Below are 18868 nucleotides of genomic sequence, written 5' to 3'. Positions count from 1 at the left end.
ATGTGGTAGGTGGGCAGGAAAAAAAAGTTGCAGACTGAATAACAGCATGCAATGCCAAGCTGCAATATCTAAAGCTAGTAAAGTACTTTCTTGTAATAAAAGAGGAATAGACTGCAGAGATGGAGACATAATCCTGTACAAAGCATTGGTCACACCACATCTGGAATATGCAGTCCAGTTTTGGTCACCAGTTCACAAAAAGGACATTGTGGAATTGGAGGGAGTGCAGAGAAGGACAACTAAACTAATAAAAGGAATGGAGGAGTTCCGCTATGAGGAGAGATTAGCTGAACTGAATCTATTCTCCCTTGAGAAGAGACGTATAAGGGGGATATGATCACCCTGTATAAATATATAAATGGTCCATATAGAGAACTCTCTTCCCAATTATTCACTTTGAGATCATTAGAAAGCACAAGGGGGCGCTCTTTGTGTCTGCAGGAAAAGAAGTTTAAGCTCCGGATAAGGAAGGGATTCTTCACTGTAAGGTCTGTGAAAATGTGGAATCTGCTCCCTCAGGAAGTAGTTTCAGCAACTAATATAGATTGCTTTAAGAAAAAACTGGATGATTTCTAGAAGCACAGAATATAACTGGGGATTAAGGCTTTAAAGTAAAGATAACAGTGACTGCTGATCCAGGGAACATCTGATTACCTCATGGAATCAGGAAGGAATATTTTTCCCTGTTGAAGCAAATTGTACCTGGGGTATTTTTTACCTTCATCTGGATTAACTCAATGTTCATAGAGTTTTATATCTGGGATAAGTTTATTTTCCTAATGGTTGAACTTGATGGCCTTTTTTATGTCTTTTTTCAGTCTAACTTACTATGTAAATTAAAACATTTCTGGAATGGATTAAAAGCTAATTTAATACATTACGTAGACATAACAAAACACTTTAATGAGAAATATACCAGACCAAAAGGAGGCAAAAAAGAGAAGTTGGGGTTTACTTAAAGCAGATCTTGAATTAAAAAACAAGGTCCACGTAGAATCTGTTTTCCCCCCTCTTGAAAGTGCAAAATGTACCTGTAAAGAAAAAGTGAGCTTTTGTTCTAAGCTTCCTCCACATGAGGAGTCCAAGCACGAGTGATGTCCCATTTGTTCTGGTAAGATCCTTAAGAATACAGAAAATCCTGCAATCTCATTCTTGCAATGGACTAAAGAGTCTTCTAATGAAATATGCTCTGCGCTTTTAAAGAATCTTTCTGGACGAATGGTAAAGCTACGTACACACTTCCAATTATTATCGTCGGAAAACGAATGACGAATGTTCCTGCACGATATACACGAACGATCGTATAGCACCGATCCTGCACATAGACTTCCTAGATATGGCAGCTCCTCCATTGAGTTGTATTTTACTTCCTAGATATGGCAGCTCCTCCATTGAGTTGTATTTTACTTCCTAGATATGGCTTCTCCTCCATTGAGTTGTATTTTACTTCCTAGATAGGGCATCTCCTCCAGCTCCTCCATAGCTGAGCAGCTCTAAGGATCAATGCCGCATTGTCTTATGAAACACATTGTACCTCACCTAGTTTATTTTAGCATTTAGCTGTACCCCCAAGGTCTCACCAATAATAAGCTGCTCTATAACTGTTATCCATCCATGGGAAAAGGAGGAATTGGGACACATTGGATGTTATGTGTTTGTTTCAGTTTATTCTTCAGATAAAACTAGAAGTCTCCAATAAGCAGGCAGCTGGAAGATATGTTAGACCTCTCCAGACTTCCACTTATTCTGTTTTCAAAAGAATAAGATTTTGAACACATTTTGTTCTGATGCATCAGGAAATAATTTAGCTAATGCAAGTTGAAAGTTTAATTAGACTTTAGGAGGTTTAATTGTTTTAAATAAAATATTAAATGAAATGTACACTAATACTACAATACTAATGCCCTGCCTTGCCTGGTACTGTTTAAGATATGGCTGTGGATTTCTGGAGAGGCTACAACCACATAGACACATACAGCCGGTTCTTATTGGGACAAGTGAGTATCTGATGGATGACACCAAGTTAAGTCATCCTGGCAACCTATGGACTGGTCCAATCTGGACCTGTGCTGGTAATTCAGCAATCAAAGAACCAAGCAGAAGGTTCAATAAGACCAAATTGTATGTGGCCGGGCATTTCTGGCAAGTTCTGATGTACTTAATGATCCATATCAGTTCTCATGCTGCATTGGCACCAGACACTGATTAGATCATGCATTTACTTTGCTGTCTAAATGATACAGTCAATGGGGTGGACATAATCTGTAAAGGTTTATGGGTTTGAATAGCAAACATTACAATTAATTGTGACAAGTTACAGTCTGCTCTCTTTCTATTTGCAGATCTCGCTTTATCCTGGCAAAGTGTTACCATCCAATATACGATGTATATCCTCTCCCTTTAGGTTAAACCACAATGCTCCTGTGATTTTGTATGGTGAATGTGATACTTGCCACAATGATACATTGGTAAGAGATTTGTGCATTTTAAATAAGCTATATATTATAAATTTTATCAATCTTGAGCATTGTTGTGTGTGGGGTTTTAATTCTGAAAGGTTGGGTGCTATATTATTTACACATATGTCATATTTTCCAGTTTTCTTGGAGTGCTGTTGACTCCCTCGGAAATCCTCTAACCCTGGACGGAAACACAACCACCACTGGGCCTGGGAGCCCTGAGCTCATAATCCGGAGAGGGGTCCTGCAGAATTATCTGGCTTATACTTTCTATTTGCGGGTTAGTCAACCAAGAAGATCTGAATGGGGAGAAAGCAGCATCACCCTTGCACCAAACAAGCCGCCTACAGGGGGGAAGTGCTCAGTGCTACCCCAGCAAACCATCCTCGGGTTGGAAACACTCTTGGAGTATAACTGCACAGGTAAGTGGTTAAGCACAATGCAGCCACATGGAGTTTACACATGCACATATCTTATTTATAATGTGGGTCCAATGTTGTGATCTTTCCTTTGCTAACGGTATGGAAGATGGAGGCTGCAATTGCTGATCACTATCAAAAAATGCCTTTTTCTCCTTTCCTATGGCTTCAATACTTCTATGTCAGTGAGGTTGGGTCAGAGCAAATGGGTCAGAAAAGCTCTGAAGTCATTGAGCCTGATTTATTAAAGCTCTCCAAGGCTGGAGGGGATACACTCTCATCAGTGGCGCTGAGCGAACTAGCAAACCTGGAATGGATTTCTACTTGTTAGCAAAAGGACCAGATCCATTACAGGTTTGCTGGATCACCAAGCTTATCTGATGAAAGTGTATCCTCTCCAGCCTTGGAGAGCTTTAATATTTCAGGACCTTTGTGTCACCATGGGAGGTGGGCAAGTGGCATTTTGTAAAAGAAGAAAGCCTCCATATTTATCTCCTCTAAAATAAATGTTTATCTAAGGAATTGCAAAGCAAACAGTAAAATAAACCATGCCAATTATTAAGCTATTACCTGTCTTGAATTTATAACAATCACATGCAACCCTGACGTCTTGAGGCTGGAGGCCAAAACAAGAGAAGAAGCACATTTTAAGGACTGACTGGTCATGCTGATTGGATTCTGTTTCTTTGCTAGGGTGGAGGGATCCTGATTCGAACACTCAGCTCTTCTACTCTTTGTCAGTTGGTCTTTGCTCTGACAAAGGTTTCCAGAAGTTGCATTTATACCGAGGACTGAAAAGCCAGTACAGTGTGCGGCCTCCTATAGGCAGTAAATTTGGAGAGATTCAGGTATTTGTGGAAGTGGAAGATGTGCAGGGAGCTCGGACCATGGCAATAAACCGGTGAGGTCACAGGTCAATGGAAAATGTCCAATCCTACTAAAAGCTGCCATTCCATTTCATACCAGTTAGGCCGGTCCTTGCATTACATTATTGTTTGTAGGTTTAAGGGAGAACATACAATCAAATTGTCACATATGTTTCCATCTTAGGCCACACACCACATAATATTACTTTAAAGCAGCTGTAAACCCAATCAATACCTATCTGTCCTATCTGTCATATATATAATATGTATTTATCATACTTCACGATTCTATCCTTTATGCACCAAAGTGAAATGTCTAAGATTATTTTGTTAAAGCAGATATTTTTTATTTTGAACAGAAAGAGTTAAATCTTACATTCAGTGTTCTAACAATTCCAAAGCTGATTTGGTCATTTTTTTATTTAGCAGATCATTATGCTTTTGTTGTTTTTCAATCTTTTTGCAGCACTTTATCGATCTCAGTATCCCCGGGTATTTCCATGGCAGAGTGGCTAAGAAATTACAGTGGGTCCATCTTGGAACATATGAATGTAGTGGGTGATACTCCTCTGGTGATCCAGTTGGCCCTGGAGATGGTCACTGCTACAGACCTGGTGAGACATGGTGATGGTATAGGGAGATGCTACAAAGCAGACGTGAGATCACCAAAGCTGCTGATGCAGCAAATTACTTTTGGATTCGTAAATTGTTTTATGTCTGTGGGCACGTTGCTGCCTCTGAACGGTTGTTTTGATTGGTGACTGGTGGATTCAAAGACTAATTGTTCGTCTATGGTGTTTTTTAACTAGGGAGGATAAATGAAGTGAATGAGGAAGGTTTCATTTCAATTTCCCTTGATACTTCCCCAATACTTTCACTAATTATGCAAATGGTTAAAAGAATGGAAAGTTTTAATTATTTATTTCTCCAGGTTATTATTCATTTCCAGGTTGGAATCTCGGCCTGGACACCATCTGCATGGAGTCTGCAGGTTCTCCCCGTGTTTGTGTGCGTTTCCCCTCCGGTTTCCTCCCACATTCCAGAAACATGTAGTTTGGTAATTTGGCTTCCCTAAAATTTACTGTAGACTGTATTAAAGACATATGACTATGGTAGGGACATTAGATTGTGAGGAACAGCTAGTGTAGAGATCACAAGACTATGGACTATGTACATCGCTGCGTAATATGTTGGCACTATATTTTTATTTCAATTAGTCCAGTTGCAAAGTATCTACTCAATTTTGGTTTTTCCAGCCCTTTTTCACATCTGTCATTATTATTACACAGTATTTATATAGCGCCATCATATTACGCAGCACTGTACAAAGTCCATAGTCATGTCACTAAGTGTCCCTCAAAGGAGCTCACAATCTAATGTCCCTACTATAGTCATATGTCAATAATACAGTCTAAGGTCAATTTTGAGGGGAAGCCAAATAACCTAACTGCATGCTTTTGGAATGTAGGAGGAAACCCACGGAAACACAAGGAGAACCTGCAAACTCCATGCAGATAGTGTCCTGGCCGAGCGCTGCAAAGGCCGGAGTGGTACCTCTGAGCCACCATGCTGCCATTAGATGCATTTCTGTGACAGTAAGCCATATTTTACAATCCTCAGGGCGATAATATAACAGAAGAAGAGCATGATCATCTTAGACTCCTCCGAAACAATGTGACCCATGCTGTGTCCTCTGTACAACTCTCCAGTCTATGGGAGGTCGCTGCCGTTAGCGCAGCCTTGACACAATGTATGGTAAGTTGGTACAAATAGAAATTCTTATCAACCAGGCTATGAAAGAACCCATACCTCATATTACATGCATGCATCAGATGACTGCTGAGCCTTGTAGTACTCTATAAGTGAATAGGCAATAATATGATGGCTTGCAGAAGGAAGATTTAACAGGGAAACTACTAGAATGACAACATTCACTATCCAAAAGAGTGACTGCCCTTAAAGTTGTTGTTAATATGAGCAATACTTTACATACATTTGGTAGTTTTCCTAAATCGGGGTTTTTTTGCTTGGCAGACGTTGTCCAGTACAGGACAATGCCGATCCGAAATTCCTCTACAAACATTTGTCACTAGTACAACAAGTAAGTGCAAAACTCCTGTTGGCAATATCTGTTCTAATGCTAATTGTCAAAGGTGAGATCAGCTTTGGAGTGTTTCCTTTGCAGTATATTTTAATTCCAACACTGAACATTAGGGATATTTCATTAGGTGGCTTATCGCAAAAAATTCTCATATTGTTAAACTTAGCTTAAACTGAAGCGGTTGTAAACTAGTAATGAGCTAATTGTATTTTTCTAGAAAACATCATGCATATTTTATTGGTTGACGGGAGTGCTTTGTATTTTCATTAGATTTTAAAAGGACTAAAATAAAATTTAGGCAGAGTTATTAAAACTGACAATAAATAAATAATTTATAATTTTCACCTTTTACTTTACTGATGGAAATGTTGCTATTGTCACATTGCCGATGCCGATACTTACGCTGGGAATCTTGATAATCTGATATAAGGAGATCATGCCAAAAGCAGGAATATACTTATTACTCCAATCCCTCCTATTGTATCAGTTCAGTATATAATTCATTCAAAAGCCCTAAGCCTTGATGAAGGACACCCGTAACCCAGCACCATGCTGACTTTATTCTGAATAAAACAATATACAGCTCTGTGTACTACGTTGGCATTATTTAAATCCTCTTTTTTAATATTTTAATTATTATTAGTTATAATAATAATAATTAGTGTTGGTGTTTGAATTCAGGTTGTCCTTATATTCGACCCGAATATGGCTGTTCGAATTCGGATAGACCCGAAAAACACGGGATTCGACTTAGCAAATTCGTGTGTAAAAAATGTGTAAAAAAAAAAGAAGCTTTATTGTTAAAGTAATTTATTGATTGTATGTGATTTGTGTAACTAACTTTTATTTTTTACAGGTTTTCCCAATGCCAGGATGATTCCCATGGCTGCGCAGCCTCTGTCAGTGTGGGATCCCAAGGCACTGGAGGTTAAATAAGGACAAGTTCCCCCATTCATCACCTCTAGTGGTCTGTGATTGGCTGAGGAAAGCTAAACCCTGATGATAGCTCAAGCGTCTTCAGGATTTTCCTTTCCCCAGCCAATCACAGAGCACTAGAGGTGAATGAATAGGGAAACTTGCCCCCACTTAGCCTCTAGTGCCCTGGGGATCTTCTCAATGAATGCGGTCGTGGTAGCATTCATTGAGAACAGAGAATTGTGTGATCCCAGGCACTAGAGGTTAAATGAGGACAAGTATCCCCATTCAAAACCTCTGGTGCTCTCTGATTGGCTGAGGACAGCTTTCCTCAGCCAATCGGAGAGCACTATCCCTATTCCTGGATAGAGATTCTCTATCCAGGAACACAGGACTCATTTGTTCTTGGATAGAGAAACTCTATCCAAGAACACTTATAACTAGTAAAGGGCAGCAAGAGCAATCAGGGGAGCGGAGCTGTCACCTCTTCTCTCCTGATTGCTCTTGCAGTTCTTCATAGTCCCCACCTTTGACTTTAATAGTGTTCGAATTCGGCATTCGATCACCCGAACAATACCCCCCATTTGTTCGATAGCTGTCGAATCAAATAGTGATATATATTGGACCATCACTAATATTAATATGGACTTCATGTTATGTGCTTTTGTTGATTTCCTCCATGCACTCCCAATTTCTTCTGGTGCAAAGTGCTAAACTTTGGTCACCACTTCTAGGAGAATCCAGATCTTTGCTGGAGACTACGGCAGAGATGTCCACTGGCCAAGTTTACCTGGACTGTTTGTCATAAGTCTAAGGATAGGATATAGGATAGGTCCAAAAGGATACACAATACCCCTTATTATAATTGATGTATGGGGTTTGCCATTGTGGACAGTTCCCTGCACATCTCCTACTGAAGATTGGTTTAGTTGGCCCAGGAAAAATATATTTTCTATATGCCTTGGCATGTCCCTATGCCCCCACTCTAATGTCTATATAATGTATTGCTTTCCCATAATAAAGGGTTTCCATCATGATTTGGATATGCCAGTATGGCTAAATGTCCTGAATGCGACAGAGAAGATGATCCATGTGCTAAATGAGAGAATTGACCAGGGACAAGGACCCGGTGCTGATGTACCACAAAATATCCTCACTGTACTAGGTAAAATGCATTTACTGAGCTCAGCAATGGTGACTGTATAATATTTGTATATATCAATGCTTACATCTATGTAAAACTTTTTTTTTTAAGCTTTACACTTCATATCAAACTTTTACTTTTGTGTGTCCTTGTTGGGCTTTTTCCCCATTGTTTTTCTGCTTGTGTTCATTATGACCTGAACAGAAAGTAATAAGTAATGCAAGATTAGTCGGCTGTCTATGAAAAGCATGTAAATCCATTTTTGGGTCTCATTTATCAAAACTCTTGCTGGAGAAGCTAGACTATCATGGGGGAATATGGGTGATTCAGCAAACCTGGAATGGATCTGGTCCAGGATTGAAAACATCTGCCAAATAATAGCAAATAACTTTAGGAAATCCATAGCAGGTTTTCCATATCACAAAGGTTCACCCATGATAGTCTATCTTCTTCACCCCCCACTTTTTCATTTTTCTGTGTCTCCAGGACAGGAAGTGGTGGAATATTTATCCAACAAAGAAACCCCCCCCATACCTAGTTTTAATCTGAATATACCCAGACATAAAATTGCATTGAAAATTTTGGTAAATTTTAGTTTCATTTCAACTTTCTTGACACATTCAATAGTTACTGAATTATGTATGGCATTCATCCCAATGTTTGCACAATTTTTTCAGGTGGTGCCTTGGCCCCCCTGTATTCCGATGTTTTGTCTCTTACGGCCTTTAACTTGACAAGGGCTCTGAGTGTTTCCCTTGGAAGGTCTCGTGTCCAAGGTGAGGATCCTCTACTTCTCACTGTTCCTGGTGTCAGGGCACAAGTGACACGAGTTCCAACCACACATCCTCTCTGCTCCGCTCCTTTGCCATTGTGCCAAACCTCTAAAGCTCATAATCTGTCACATACCTTGACGAGTCACCATGAACTTCTCAAAGTGTCCATCGAGCTGGAAGATAACCCGTTTCCTGGTGGACTTCCTCCAAACCTTACTATATCCTCTCAGTTGGCTGCCTTGGAGTTTACATCCATTGGCGGGGAGCCTGTACCTGTCAAAGACTTGCCTGAGGACTCTGAAATCCAGCTGACATTACCCATTAAGAAGGAAGTTGTTCTAAATCCAACATCGGCCTTCATACCGCCAATGGGTAGTGCAAGCATCACTTTGACTACCAGCATGGCACATGAATCGGCAGGCATACATCTGCACATTAGTTTTCAGGTGAACGGTAAGTGAGATCTTGGAATTTAGAATGCATGTAGAGTGTAGCTAATTGCATTGAGCTTTTATCCAAATAATTAGTTTTTTTAACTTTATTTATTAACAGTTGCCAAGAGTAGCCAATAAAGACATTTATCAATGGCAGTCCAAGGACTGGAAGATATCATATACCCAATCCAATCACTAGCTACAGTTTACACATATACTGAGTCACAGTGAAACTATTTCAGAAAATCACCCATTACGTCACATGAAATGAACTTTCTGGTTTTGACCATCTCAGATTGTTTTTTAGAAAAAGGAAAAGTTTTACATTTTTGCTTACATAATCTGAACAACAGACCAAAAGCTTTACTAAAGTGTTGCTGTAAAAAAGGAACAATATATGTATATTTTACAGATTCTTCTATCTCATATCCTTGATGTATTAAGAAAATTAGAGATGTTGCACTTCTTTTTATTACTATTGAAAGAGTTCATATAGCTCCACAATTTACAAAAAAAATCATATGCCTACTTCTTTTATATGCAGTACAGAATTGCAGAATGTGCACAGGTAACTCTGATCTGCATTTATACTATATATTAACTTATGGCTAGGCCTCTGTGATAGGTAAATAAAAAGGAGAGGTTAAAGCACTTACCTTCATTGGAGAAAATCCTGCTCTCCATCCACTCTAATGATGGCCAAAAATGTTGGCGTTTGGTTTCATGATCTGTGTTAAAGAGGGAGATAAGCTTAGACTAAATGACCCCCATTGCTATGTTTAGAAAAGAAAATAAAGCCAAATGCATGAACTTTTGTGAACAAAGAGCATTGTTTCTCTTTGTTCCTGGAGTTCCTGGAGCAATGAGCAGTTTGTGCCTCTGAGGGCAGTTAAAGTGACCCCAATGATGTTTTTGGCTATCTGTAAGGGTGACATTCTTCCCAATGGTCAGCAATGTACAATGAATTCTTCCCACTGACCACCATACTAATATACTGTGAGCTGTGGATATAGTAAATATAGAAGGGGGTCGCTGAGGATCCTGAAGATATTTCAATAGTCCCTCCACATTAAAAATGTTGAGAAACATTGATCTAGAGTAACATTTAACATCTATCAATTATTTGTGTTCCCATAAGGTGTCTATGTATCTATGCTGACCTAGCAAACAAATATTATTTTGTTTCTGTTTTTTTTAAATAAATATTGTACTGTAAAAAACCTAATAATTCCATAACAAAATGAATTATTTTCAGAGTCAGACTGGTCACTAGAAAAGTCCCCGGAGGTGTTAATTTCATATGGACCCAAAGATTTGTACAATAATTCTGACATGCAAAGTCTTCATATGTTGAAGTTCTTTTTAAATGAAAAGAATTCTCAGAATCTCACTCTTCTTCTTCCCAGAACTCAGAGGTATGAATTTACATTTATGTTTTATCTTGATTTCCCAAACCCAGCTGGCCATAGCAACTTGTGCAATTGCAAAAGGTGCCATTGAAATTGGGTGGGAAGGGTGTATGAAAAACCTACCTTTGTTGCATTATTGAAAATTAGTGTTAGTTGAATTTGCTTCTGTTTGGTTTACAGTTCATCAAACTGACCCAGAGTTTAGGTTGTGACAAACTAGAATCCAATTGAAGTTGACAAAGGCAAGGATGACAAAGGCAAATTCAGCCGGCAGACTGCGATATTAGCCAAAGTCTGCCAACCAGATTTTTGAAGCCTCAAATCTTTATAATTATTTAAAATTAAATAAATATTTAAAAATTGGAAAAAAAACAACATTCCCCCTCAATATTTAAACCAGACCCTTTAATAGACCCAGGACCTCCCTGGAGAGGAAATTAAGGTAAATTCCATTTACACAAGACCTTCATTTATTAAAGCTATCTATGATTATATTCTTTACTGTACTAAAAGAAAATGTGTGCTTGGATCCTGGATGAGGGGACACAGGTCTGCATTCCCAGGTAAGTGTAAAACCAAAGACTGGGCCTGATTATCACAGCTCCAATATTAAATAAATTAGGTAGACATGCAAGTAGATTTGTAAACTTTAAACCTGTACCAATAAAAAATGTAACTGTATAACTTTTACAGAGCTTGGTTAGCGGTTGCATCTTCTGGTGCTGCTAGAAGTGGATGTATAGGACTCGTGTACAAGCATTGCAGATAAACACTTTTCCATTTGGCTTTTCCATTTGCATGTAGCATGACAAACAGATGATTTTGCAAATCACAGCAAAAGCCTTTATTTAGCTTGCTTTGCATTCAATGCAAACACATGTTATTAGGACACATCGTTAGAAATGCTGAATAATGCAGGTTACATACAGTAATAAGGTAAATGGGAATCTGTGACCTTTATTTGACATGTTTTTCAAGAGCATGCCAAACACAAGAAAACAATGCCCATTAAGCCAATGGAAAGGTCATAAATGTCCAAAGGTCCACTGCTCCTTCCACAAAGTTGTATAAAAAGTGTAAATCTCAAGAAGCTGCTAAGTGCAACACTGACCAAAAAAAAATAAAAGTAAATCACCTCTGGCGGGGTCTATAAACCCTGTGAAATGAATATAGTATTGGTCAGTGGGCAGCCTTGTTTCTGCAAGTCAAAGCTGGCTGTCAACAGTAAAATTGCCTAAAATACATAAGGGAATTCTAAAAAAAGCAGATACCAGACTATAATAGAAAAAGGGTATGAGACTTCAATTGGGCAATAAAGATTCTATTATATATTATGCATGTTTGGGTGATGTTAACTGTTAACTTTATGGATACTTGACTGTTGCCCTTGACATTGATACTGTTTTCTCTATCCTGTGGATTTTTGTTTCCTAGTGGGTCCTTGCTGGAGTATCAGATCAGTATTACAAGTCTACTCTCCATCAGCTCGATTTCGGTGTCTGTCGGCCTCTTCTCCAGCCTCTGCCAATACTTCCATGTGCCCAGTCTGACATGGAGAACAGATGGCATGAGTCCAAGCAATGCCAGCCTTCCCCATCAAGCCGTGTGCCTGGCCCAGCACCTTACTCTCTTTGGAGCCAGTCTGTTTGTGCCTCCTCACCAACTCGTATGGTTGTCCCCTGTGAGTATAACCGCCTTTTATTAAAGGAAAACTCCATATTATGCTTTAACAATAAATGTTAGTTTTAAATATTTAGTTTGGCTGAATTTAATAATGATGACATTTTGTTGCTACATAAATTCTATAACATTTTTCTTGCTGACCTGACCTTGTTTTGCATGCAGTCTCCCCGTCAGTGGACACTTGCACTGCTGTGCTGCTCCGTGCTTCTTTCTCTTTATCTGTTACTGGTCCTAATAATGCACAAGCTGGACCATGTGGATTTGTCCCGAGTAGGAACTATTCCATTGTGTGGGCCACAAGGCCAATACAGATACTGGGTGCTGGTGAAGACAGGCTGGAGGAAGGGTGCAGGTATGTACTGACTGAATAGAAACATATTAATATACTCCAATATCCTTATAAAGAGATACAGAAAATAATATTCTTATTCCCCGACTCTTAGGCCTTTAGTTAGTTTTCACCACTCTGCAGTATAGAGTGAGATGCTCTGAGGTTTCTAAACTAAGGTTCTGTGAAGCTCTTGGGTTCCTCCAGGTGTTGCTAACTATTCCCTGAACAGTTTGGACCACTCAGGTCAGTTTAAGTAACACCAATGATCATTTTGGCTGCAATCATCGGCTGGAAATCATCTGTAAGGGTGACATTATTCCAAATAGCTAGCAATGCAACAGTAGGGGTTCCCTGAAGACCTGAAGTTATTTTGAGAGTTCCCTCATGCTAAAAAGGTCAAGAAAGGATGTTCTATAATGTAAAAGTAAGAGCCTATTCATGTTTTCAGTGTGTTAATACATTGTATATTGGATGCCCTGTTATAATGAGTGGGTTGCCTTGGCCCAAAATCCAGACCCAATTTTGATGAGTTTGCTACCTCAATCCAAAAATCAAACCATTTCTGATGAGTGGGCTATCTTGGTCCAAACTCCAGACCCAGTTATGCTGAGGTGGCTTCATTGGCCCCAAAAATCAGACATGATGTATGGACTACCTGGGCCCAACACTGAGACCCAATTATGATGAGTGGGTTACTTTGGGCCACTGGCCAGACAATCAGACCCAAATATTGTGTGTTGGCTTCCTTGGCTCCAAAATTATCCCCAATTGTGATAAGTGGTATAATGGCCCAACAAATAGATCCAATTATTATAAGGAGGCTGCCTTGGTCAAAAGAATCAGAACCAGTTAAGATGAATTGTCTGTACTGTACCAACAATCAGGCCCAATATAATTAGTAATACCCAAAACAATGAGACCCATTTACATTGAGGGGGCTGTTTAGGCCCAGAAATCAGATCTGAATGTTATATCAGATGCAGCATGTAGCAGGTGCATTATAGTGCTATGCAGTGTGGGTGGGGGGTTGTCATTTAAAATAAATGGCCTTAAAGCCAACCCGTGCTTTCTTCATGCAAGATCAAAGTTAGGGAAAATGTTCCAAAAGTGGACAAACACATTAATTCTAAACCTTCCATGCTTTATACAAAACTAAAAACAAACAGCACTGGACATAATTCTAAGCTAATATTTTTTTTTGATGCAATCATGTTGGATGTTCAACATCTTGTTATGTTTGTCTGGTTTCCATTCAGGCACTACTGCCCATGTTGGCATCTGCCTGTATGGGCTGAACAAGAGCGGAGCCCGTCACTTGAACAGCAGGGGAGGTTTATCCACAGGAAGTATGGATATGTTCCAGGTGGAAACAGACACCAACTTGGGAGAGATCTGGAAGATCCGTGTGTGGCATGACAACACCGGTACTGTAACTGAAAATAACTAGATAAGAAGATATGGTCACAATAGTCCAAAAATAAGCATCTTTATTTTTTAAAAGATTGAAATAACAATGCATTTAGGTTGGAAGAAGAGAGAAAAAAAACTAAGCATGCGATAGCTATTTTACTAAACAATATTCATCTCAAGGGATTCCAAGATCCAGGTTGTTAGACACAATTACATATACAAGGTAATTATAAATGTAATTGTGTGTAACAAGCTGGATCTTGGAATCCCTTCAGGAAGCTATAGGGCGAAACGCGTCAGGAAATGATACACCAACTATTCTAAACCAATTATGTGTGTTATGTGTACATTGAACTCTATTATAGAATAAATGAATATTATTTAGTAAAAAAACTATCATATGCTTAGTAAAAGTATTTTTTGATTTTTTTTATTGCCGAAAAAAGCCTGTCTTTGCCTGTTTTCCCTCCCTTCCAATGTTTACCCATAGGCTTGGCAGCACTATTATCACGGATATATTTTCTCTCCCTTACTAAGACACCTCTCCTTTCATCTAATGCATTTAGGTTCCCATTAAACTTGCATGCACATTTTATAATTTATATTTTATTGATTTTGTTGTTTAAATAATATAACTAATTAAATTTGTATAAAGTCTTTATTTTACATATAACATTTATTTTAAGGTACATGTCGAACATTTTCTGATAAAAGGCTCTGAGCTTTTTTTTTTTTTAAATGTCTTTTTTATTGAAGGCAAGACAAAAAAAAAAAAATACAGTAAAAAAGAAAAAGTGCAACTAGGACATACCATACAATCAAGTGCAGAGTACAACAAGAAGAAATGCAAATGGTAACGGGCCCCAAAACGACCCTAACATAAATAACATTACTGCAGACATGAAATACATCCCAAAATATCATCTGTGCCCCTTAATTTTTTATTTTTTTTTAAAGTGACTAAATATACATAAGAAAAAATGTGAACAATAACCACATAACCAGGGGACAAAACCAAGTCCCAAAAAAGAAAACTAAGGCGTACCCTTGAACAGGTAGACTGTTCTCTCTACCTTCCCAGAAATCACTTTACAAAAGAAAATATAGGAGAAAAGAGAATTTTTAGATTTTTTTTAGATTTTCGCTCCCCACAGATATACATTTGCCCTTACATCAAACAAATCTCTAACTAGTCGCACCCAAGGCTCTGAGCTTTTTGATACAAAAGCCAAGCAATCTATGTCTGCTTGTTTCCAGCCTGCAAATAATTGAATGTAGGTACGAGATATACAAGATATATAAAGTATGCAAAATATACAAGGTATGCTGCAAGACTTTTTAAATGTAAGTTTAGTCAATTTAAAAAAATATTTTTTTAAAAAATAGGGAATTTTTGAGCAATATTTGATTGCTATGTTAATAAATCATTGATCAGGAATGCCATTCTTTGATAAATATGCAGCAAGGAGTGATTCCTAACAAATGCTAGTCAATGGAATAAAACATTAATACCTCTATACATTGAAATGACCGCATTGTAAAGGTTTTTAGTGACTTGTTGTGTGTCTAGGTTTGGACCCATCATGGTTTCTGCAATATGTGGCTGTATGGGACAAGCAGACGGATTTCCTTTACTTCTTCCTGGTGAATGACTGGCTGTCTGTAGAGCATAATGGAGGAAAAGTAGAGAAGGAAATTCTGGCTACCTGTGAGTATTCTATTGTGAGCCCACATTGTTTGGTCCGCTTATCTATTACCCATATAGGGGGCCACATAGTATGCAACACTTCTCATGTATATTGTAGCATGTCACTCGGTAATCACATATTCAGGGATGTCTATGTATATGAGATCAGACCCAAGCACTGTATCCTGGGAAGAAAGAAGCTCAAGTGATCCTCAATACTTGGAAAAACTTTTGAGGGTTCTAGCTTGAGCAGTGAGCTAGTGAAGTGAAGGCAGGGGCCCCTATTGGACAGGCATGGACAGTTCCTTACAGTTACAGATCTTTAAATCCTCTGTGACATCAGTCCAATCACGTTCTTTGATATTTCAGGTCCTCAGGAGGTCAGAAGCTTCGCCCAGGTGTTCCCCCAGCAGCTCTTCCTTGGTATAACAGACTGGCACCTTTGGTTGTCTGTGTGGTGGCGTCCTGCACACAGCCGGTTTACACGCGTTCAGCGAGCCACATGTTGTGCATTGGCACTTCATCTGTACATGACAATCTGCTCATTATGGTATGGGGCCATTGGAATTCAAGATGAAAGGTTAGTAATAATGAGTGTCATTGCTGACCGTATAGAGGGGCATTGTAAATGTTATGGGTAGATACTTTTACCATGGAAGAAATTATTGGAGTTTCTATGTCAAGTATTTATTTGGGGACAATTTATTAATTTTGCAACCTAATGGCACCCCAACTTCAGGCTCTTCCTAAAATATAATCATTGTCTGCACTAGGGTGCTTGCAAATGTTTCAATATGTTTCCCACCCATTTTTTTATCGCATATTATCACTTTTGGGAGGATCTAAAGTAAATTATGTAAGGAGAATATCCAAGACGCCAACCAATGTTAGCAGTAGAAATTGTTTAATGAGAGAGGTCACAATGGTGTCATGTGTGCAGTTTTACCAATGAAAAGCTATTTCTGCTTCTTTTTGTGATCAGAATATTTTCTTAATCATGCATAGAAAAGGTGGAAAAGAACTTTTTGCCCACAGCAAATGCATTGTGCTAATGCTAATGCTAGTGCAGATGCTAATTCAGGGGATATTTGGCATTCTATCCCTGGGAAAGAGATCAAAGGGCCTGGATAGGGCCATGCATAAGTGTGTCACTGCAGATTTGTGGCTCTTTATTTGGGATCGAGGCCTTGAGTGTCCTGGAAAGAAAGGGTTGGTCAAGCACTCCATCCCTTTCCCAGGCCAGAGATTGAGAATGGCCCGGCCATTGATAAAAAGGCACCTGAGTCAGGTGAGAGGTGAGGCCAGGTGTGGCTCAGGCAGTGTGAAGTCTGTGACCTGGGAGAAGGTGGGAAAAGTGGGCAATGTGCCCTGAAATTGGAACAGAAGTTTCAGAAAGAGTGCATTTGATGCTAACCCCACAGTATGTATATTCCAAAGGGTTTGTAGTTTTTCATGAATATTCTGCAAAATTGAAAATATTACCAGGAACCATGCAATCTTAGATTAGACAGAAGAAGCACAAAGGCATCTCAAGTGATAACCTAGGAAATCCATCAGCTAAATATGCTTTCAGAAGACATTTTCAGCACCAAAGCATTTTGGAGGATCTTGTTTGTGCTGCCGGCCTTGAACGTTTTGCATTTTTACCACCTTCATGTATTTTGTCCTACTGTATAACATAAGCAAGTTTGTTTTAAATTATTGGGGGGTTCGGAGGATGAAAACATTAGTGAAAATTGTCCTATTTGCCTCCAGTGCAGACCAAGGAAACACTTTATTCCCAAACCTTAACCTTAATCTGTAGCCCCCTAAACCCTCAGTTTATTTCATTTTACTCCCACATGCACCTTTTCTAGCTGAAAGAATTGGGTCATCCTGTGTTCGGTGATCGGTGCCAGTCTCTTGGTGGTCATGTGATATTTTTGCCTGTCATCTGCCCTAAGAAGCTACATATATATGTCATACAATATACCTAATCTGTGCATTTTTATAAATATTTTCTTTTTGATATAAAAATATTTAGTTCTATTTTTATTATGTTCATTTTATATATATTTCGTCTTTTTTATTATTATCATCATGTTTACTATATATCGTTTTTGTTTTTCTAGGGTTCAGGTTTTTAAAAAAACAAATTCTCAATGACTAATAGTGCTGTGGGGTAACTGAATATTAAGATGGACGTTCTCTTTTTGTGTTTCAGCTCTGTTGTAGGACTGCAGTCTCTGGTTACTTGGGAAAGTATTTTTATCGGGATACTTGTGTCTGTGATGGTCCTGCCTGTACAGCTTCTTTTCTCATTTCTTTTTAGGGAAACACGTAGCTTGGTAAGAAACAACCCAGTGATTCCAACACTGATAGAATATCCACCAATAATTCTTGGTGCCCATACACAAACTCATATAAACTCTCACTTTTGCTAATTCTCCACTGGCTTCTGGCTGCAAAATGTAGAACTGGAACTGAAGAACACAACACTCCCAATGTTTTCCATACAAATGCATTAGAAAACTTTGCTTTGCTGCAATTTATTAGTTGCATTAAATATTACCAAATTGAAGCTGTGGCATCCATGGAGATTGCCCTGTTGGTTCTAATGGAAAGCTACAACAGTGCATTATCGAAGCTTAAAAAAAACCCAAATGAAGTTCTTCAAATGCAGATGTATAAAGCATGCCTGAAGCAGTGCAAACTATTCCCTAGGCCGTTCTTTTACACATTCACATCCAGTGTCTTGTAATTTCCATACATTGTTCATCCTTCCCTATGTATCTTTAATATATCCCAAACCCCATCTCTTCTTTACAAACTCACACTTAATCTCAGAATGCATTTTTTTATAGTAAAATAAGCAATGTATTTAAGTTAGGGTCAGGAAATGCTCTCATACTATGTGTTAGGTGTGTGGTGATTCTACCACTGACAATGGGCCTGATTTACTAAAGCTCTCCAAGACTGGAAAAGATAGACTATTATTGGAGAACCTGAGTGGTCCAACAAACCTGGAATGGATTTCTAAAAATCATTTGCTGTTTGGCAAATCTTTTCACTCCTGTTTTTCAGTCCTTGGACTGCTTTGATAAATCAGACCCAATGCCCCTGATTCATCAAACAAAATCGGATTATCGGTCGCGCATTCGTATTAGCGATCCGGAATCGCGCGCGATCGCGCTATTCAACAACCGGAAAAGCTCGCGCACGGAGCCGCGCTTATCCGACAGCTTTTTACTGGCGATC

General features: G+C 38.8%; 1 protein-coding gene across 1 annotated transcript in view; it reads left to right on the top strand.

The window, feature by feature from the left end:
• The window catches only part of LOC140325356 (polycystin-1-like), a 63032-nt gene that overhangs the window by 27364 nt on the left and 16800 nt on the right, over nt 1-18868 (top strand). Inside the window, exons 15-28 of the mRNA XM_072403181.1 lie at nt 2343-2468; nt 2599-2881; nt 3572-3779; nt 4211-4358; nt 5365-5499; nt 7784-7925; nt 8582-9130; nt 10367-10526; nt 11955-12201; nt 12366-12555; nt 13791-13958; nt 15515-15652; nt 16001-16211; nt 17835-17958. Coding sequence (XP_072259282.1) covers nt 2343-2468; nt 2599-2881; nt 3572-3779; nt 4211-4358; nt 5365-5499; nt 7784-7925; nt 8582-9130; nt 10367-10526; nt 11955-12201; nt 12366-12555; nt 13791-13958; nt 15515-15652; nt 16001-16211; nt 17835-17958 — 2829 coding nt within the window. The remainder of the gene's footprint in view (nt 1-2342; nt 2469-2598; nt 2882-3571; nt 3780-4210; nt 4359-5364; nt 5500-7783; nt 7926-8581; nt 9131-10366; nt 10527-11954; nt 12202-12365; nt 12556-13790; nt 13959-15514; nt 15653-16000; nt 16212-17834; nt 17959-18868) is intronic.

The sequence above is a fragment of the Pyxicephalus adspersus genome, chromosome 3, assembly GCF_032062135.1.
Source record: "Pyxicephalus adspersus chromosome 3, UCB_Pads_2.0, whole genome shotgun sequence".
In the NCBI taxonomy this organism is placed as follows: Eukaryota; Metazoa; Chordata; class Amphibia; order Anura; family Pyxicephalidae; genus Pyxicephalus; species Pyxicephalus adspersus.
This window is presented reverse-complemented; position numbering and strand designations above follow the sequence as displayed.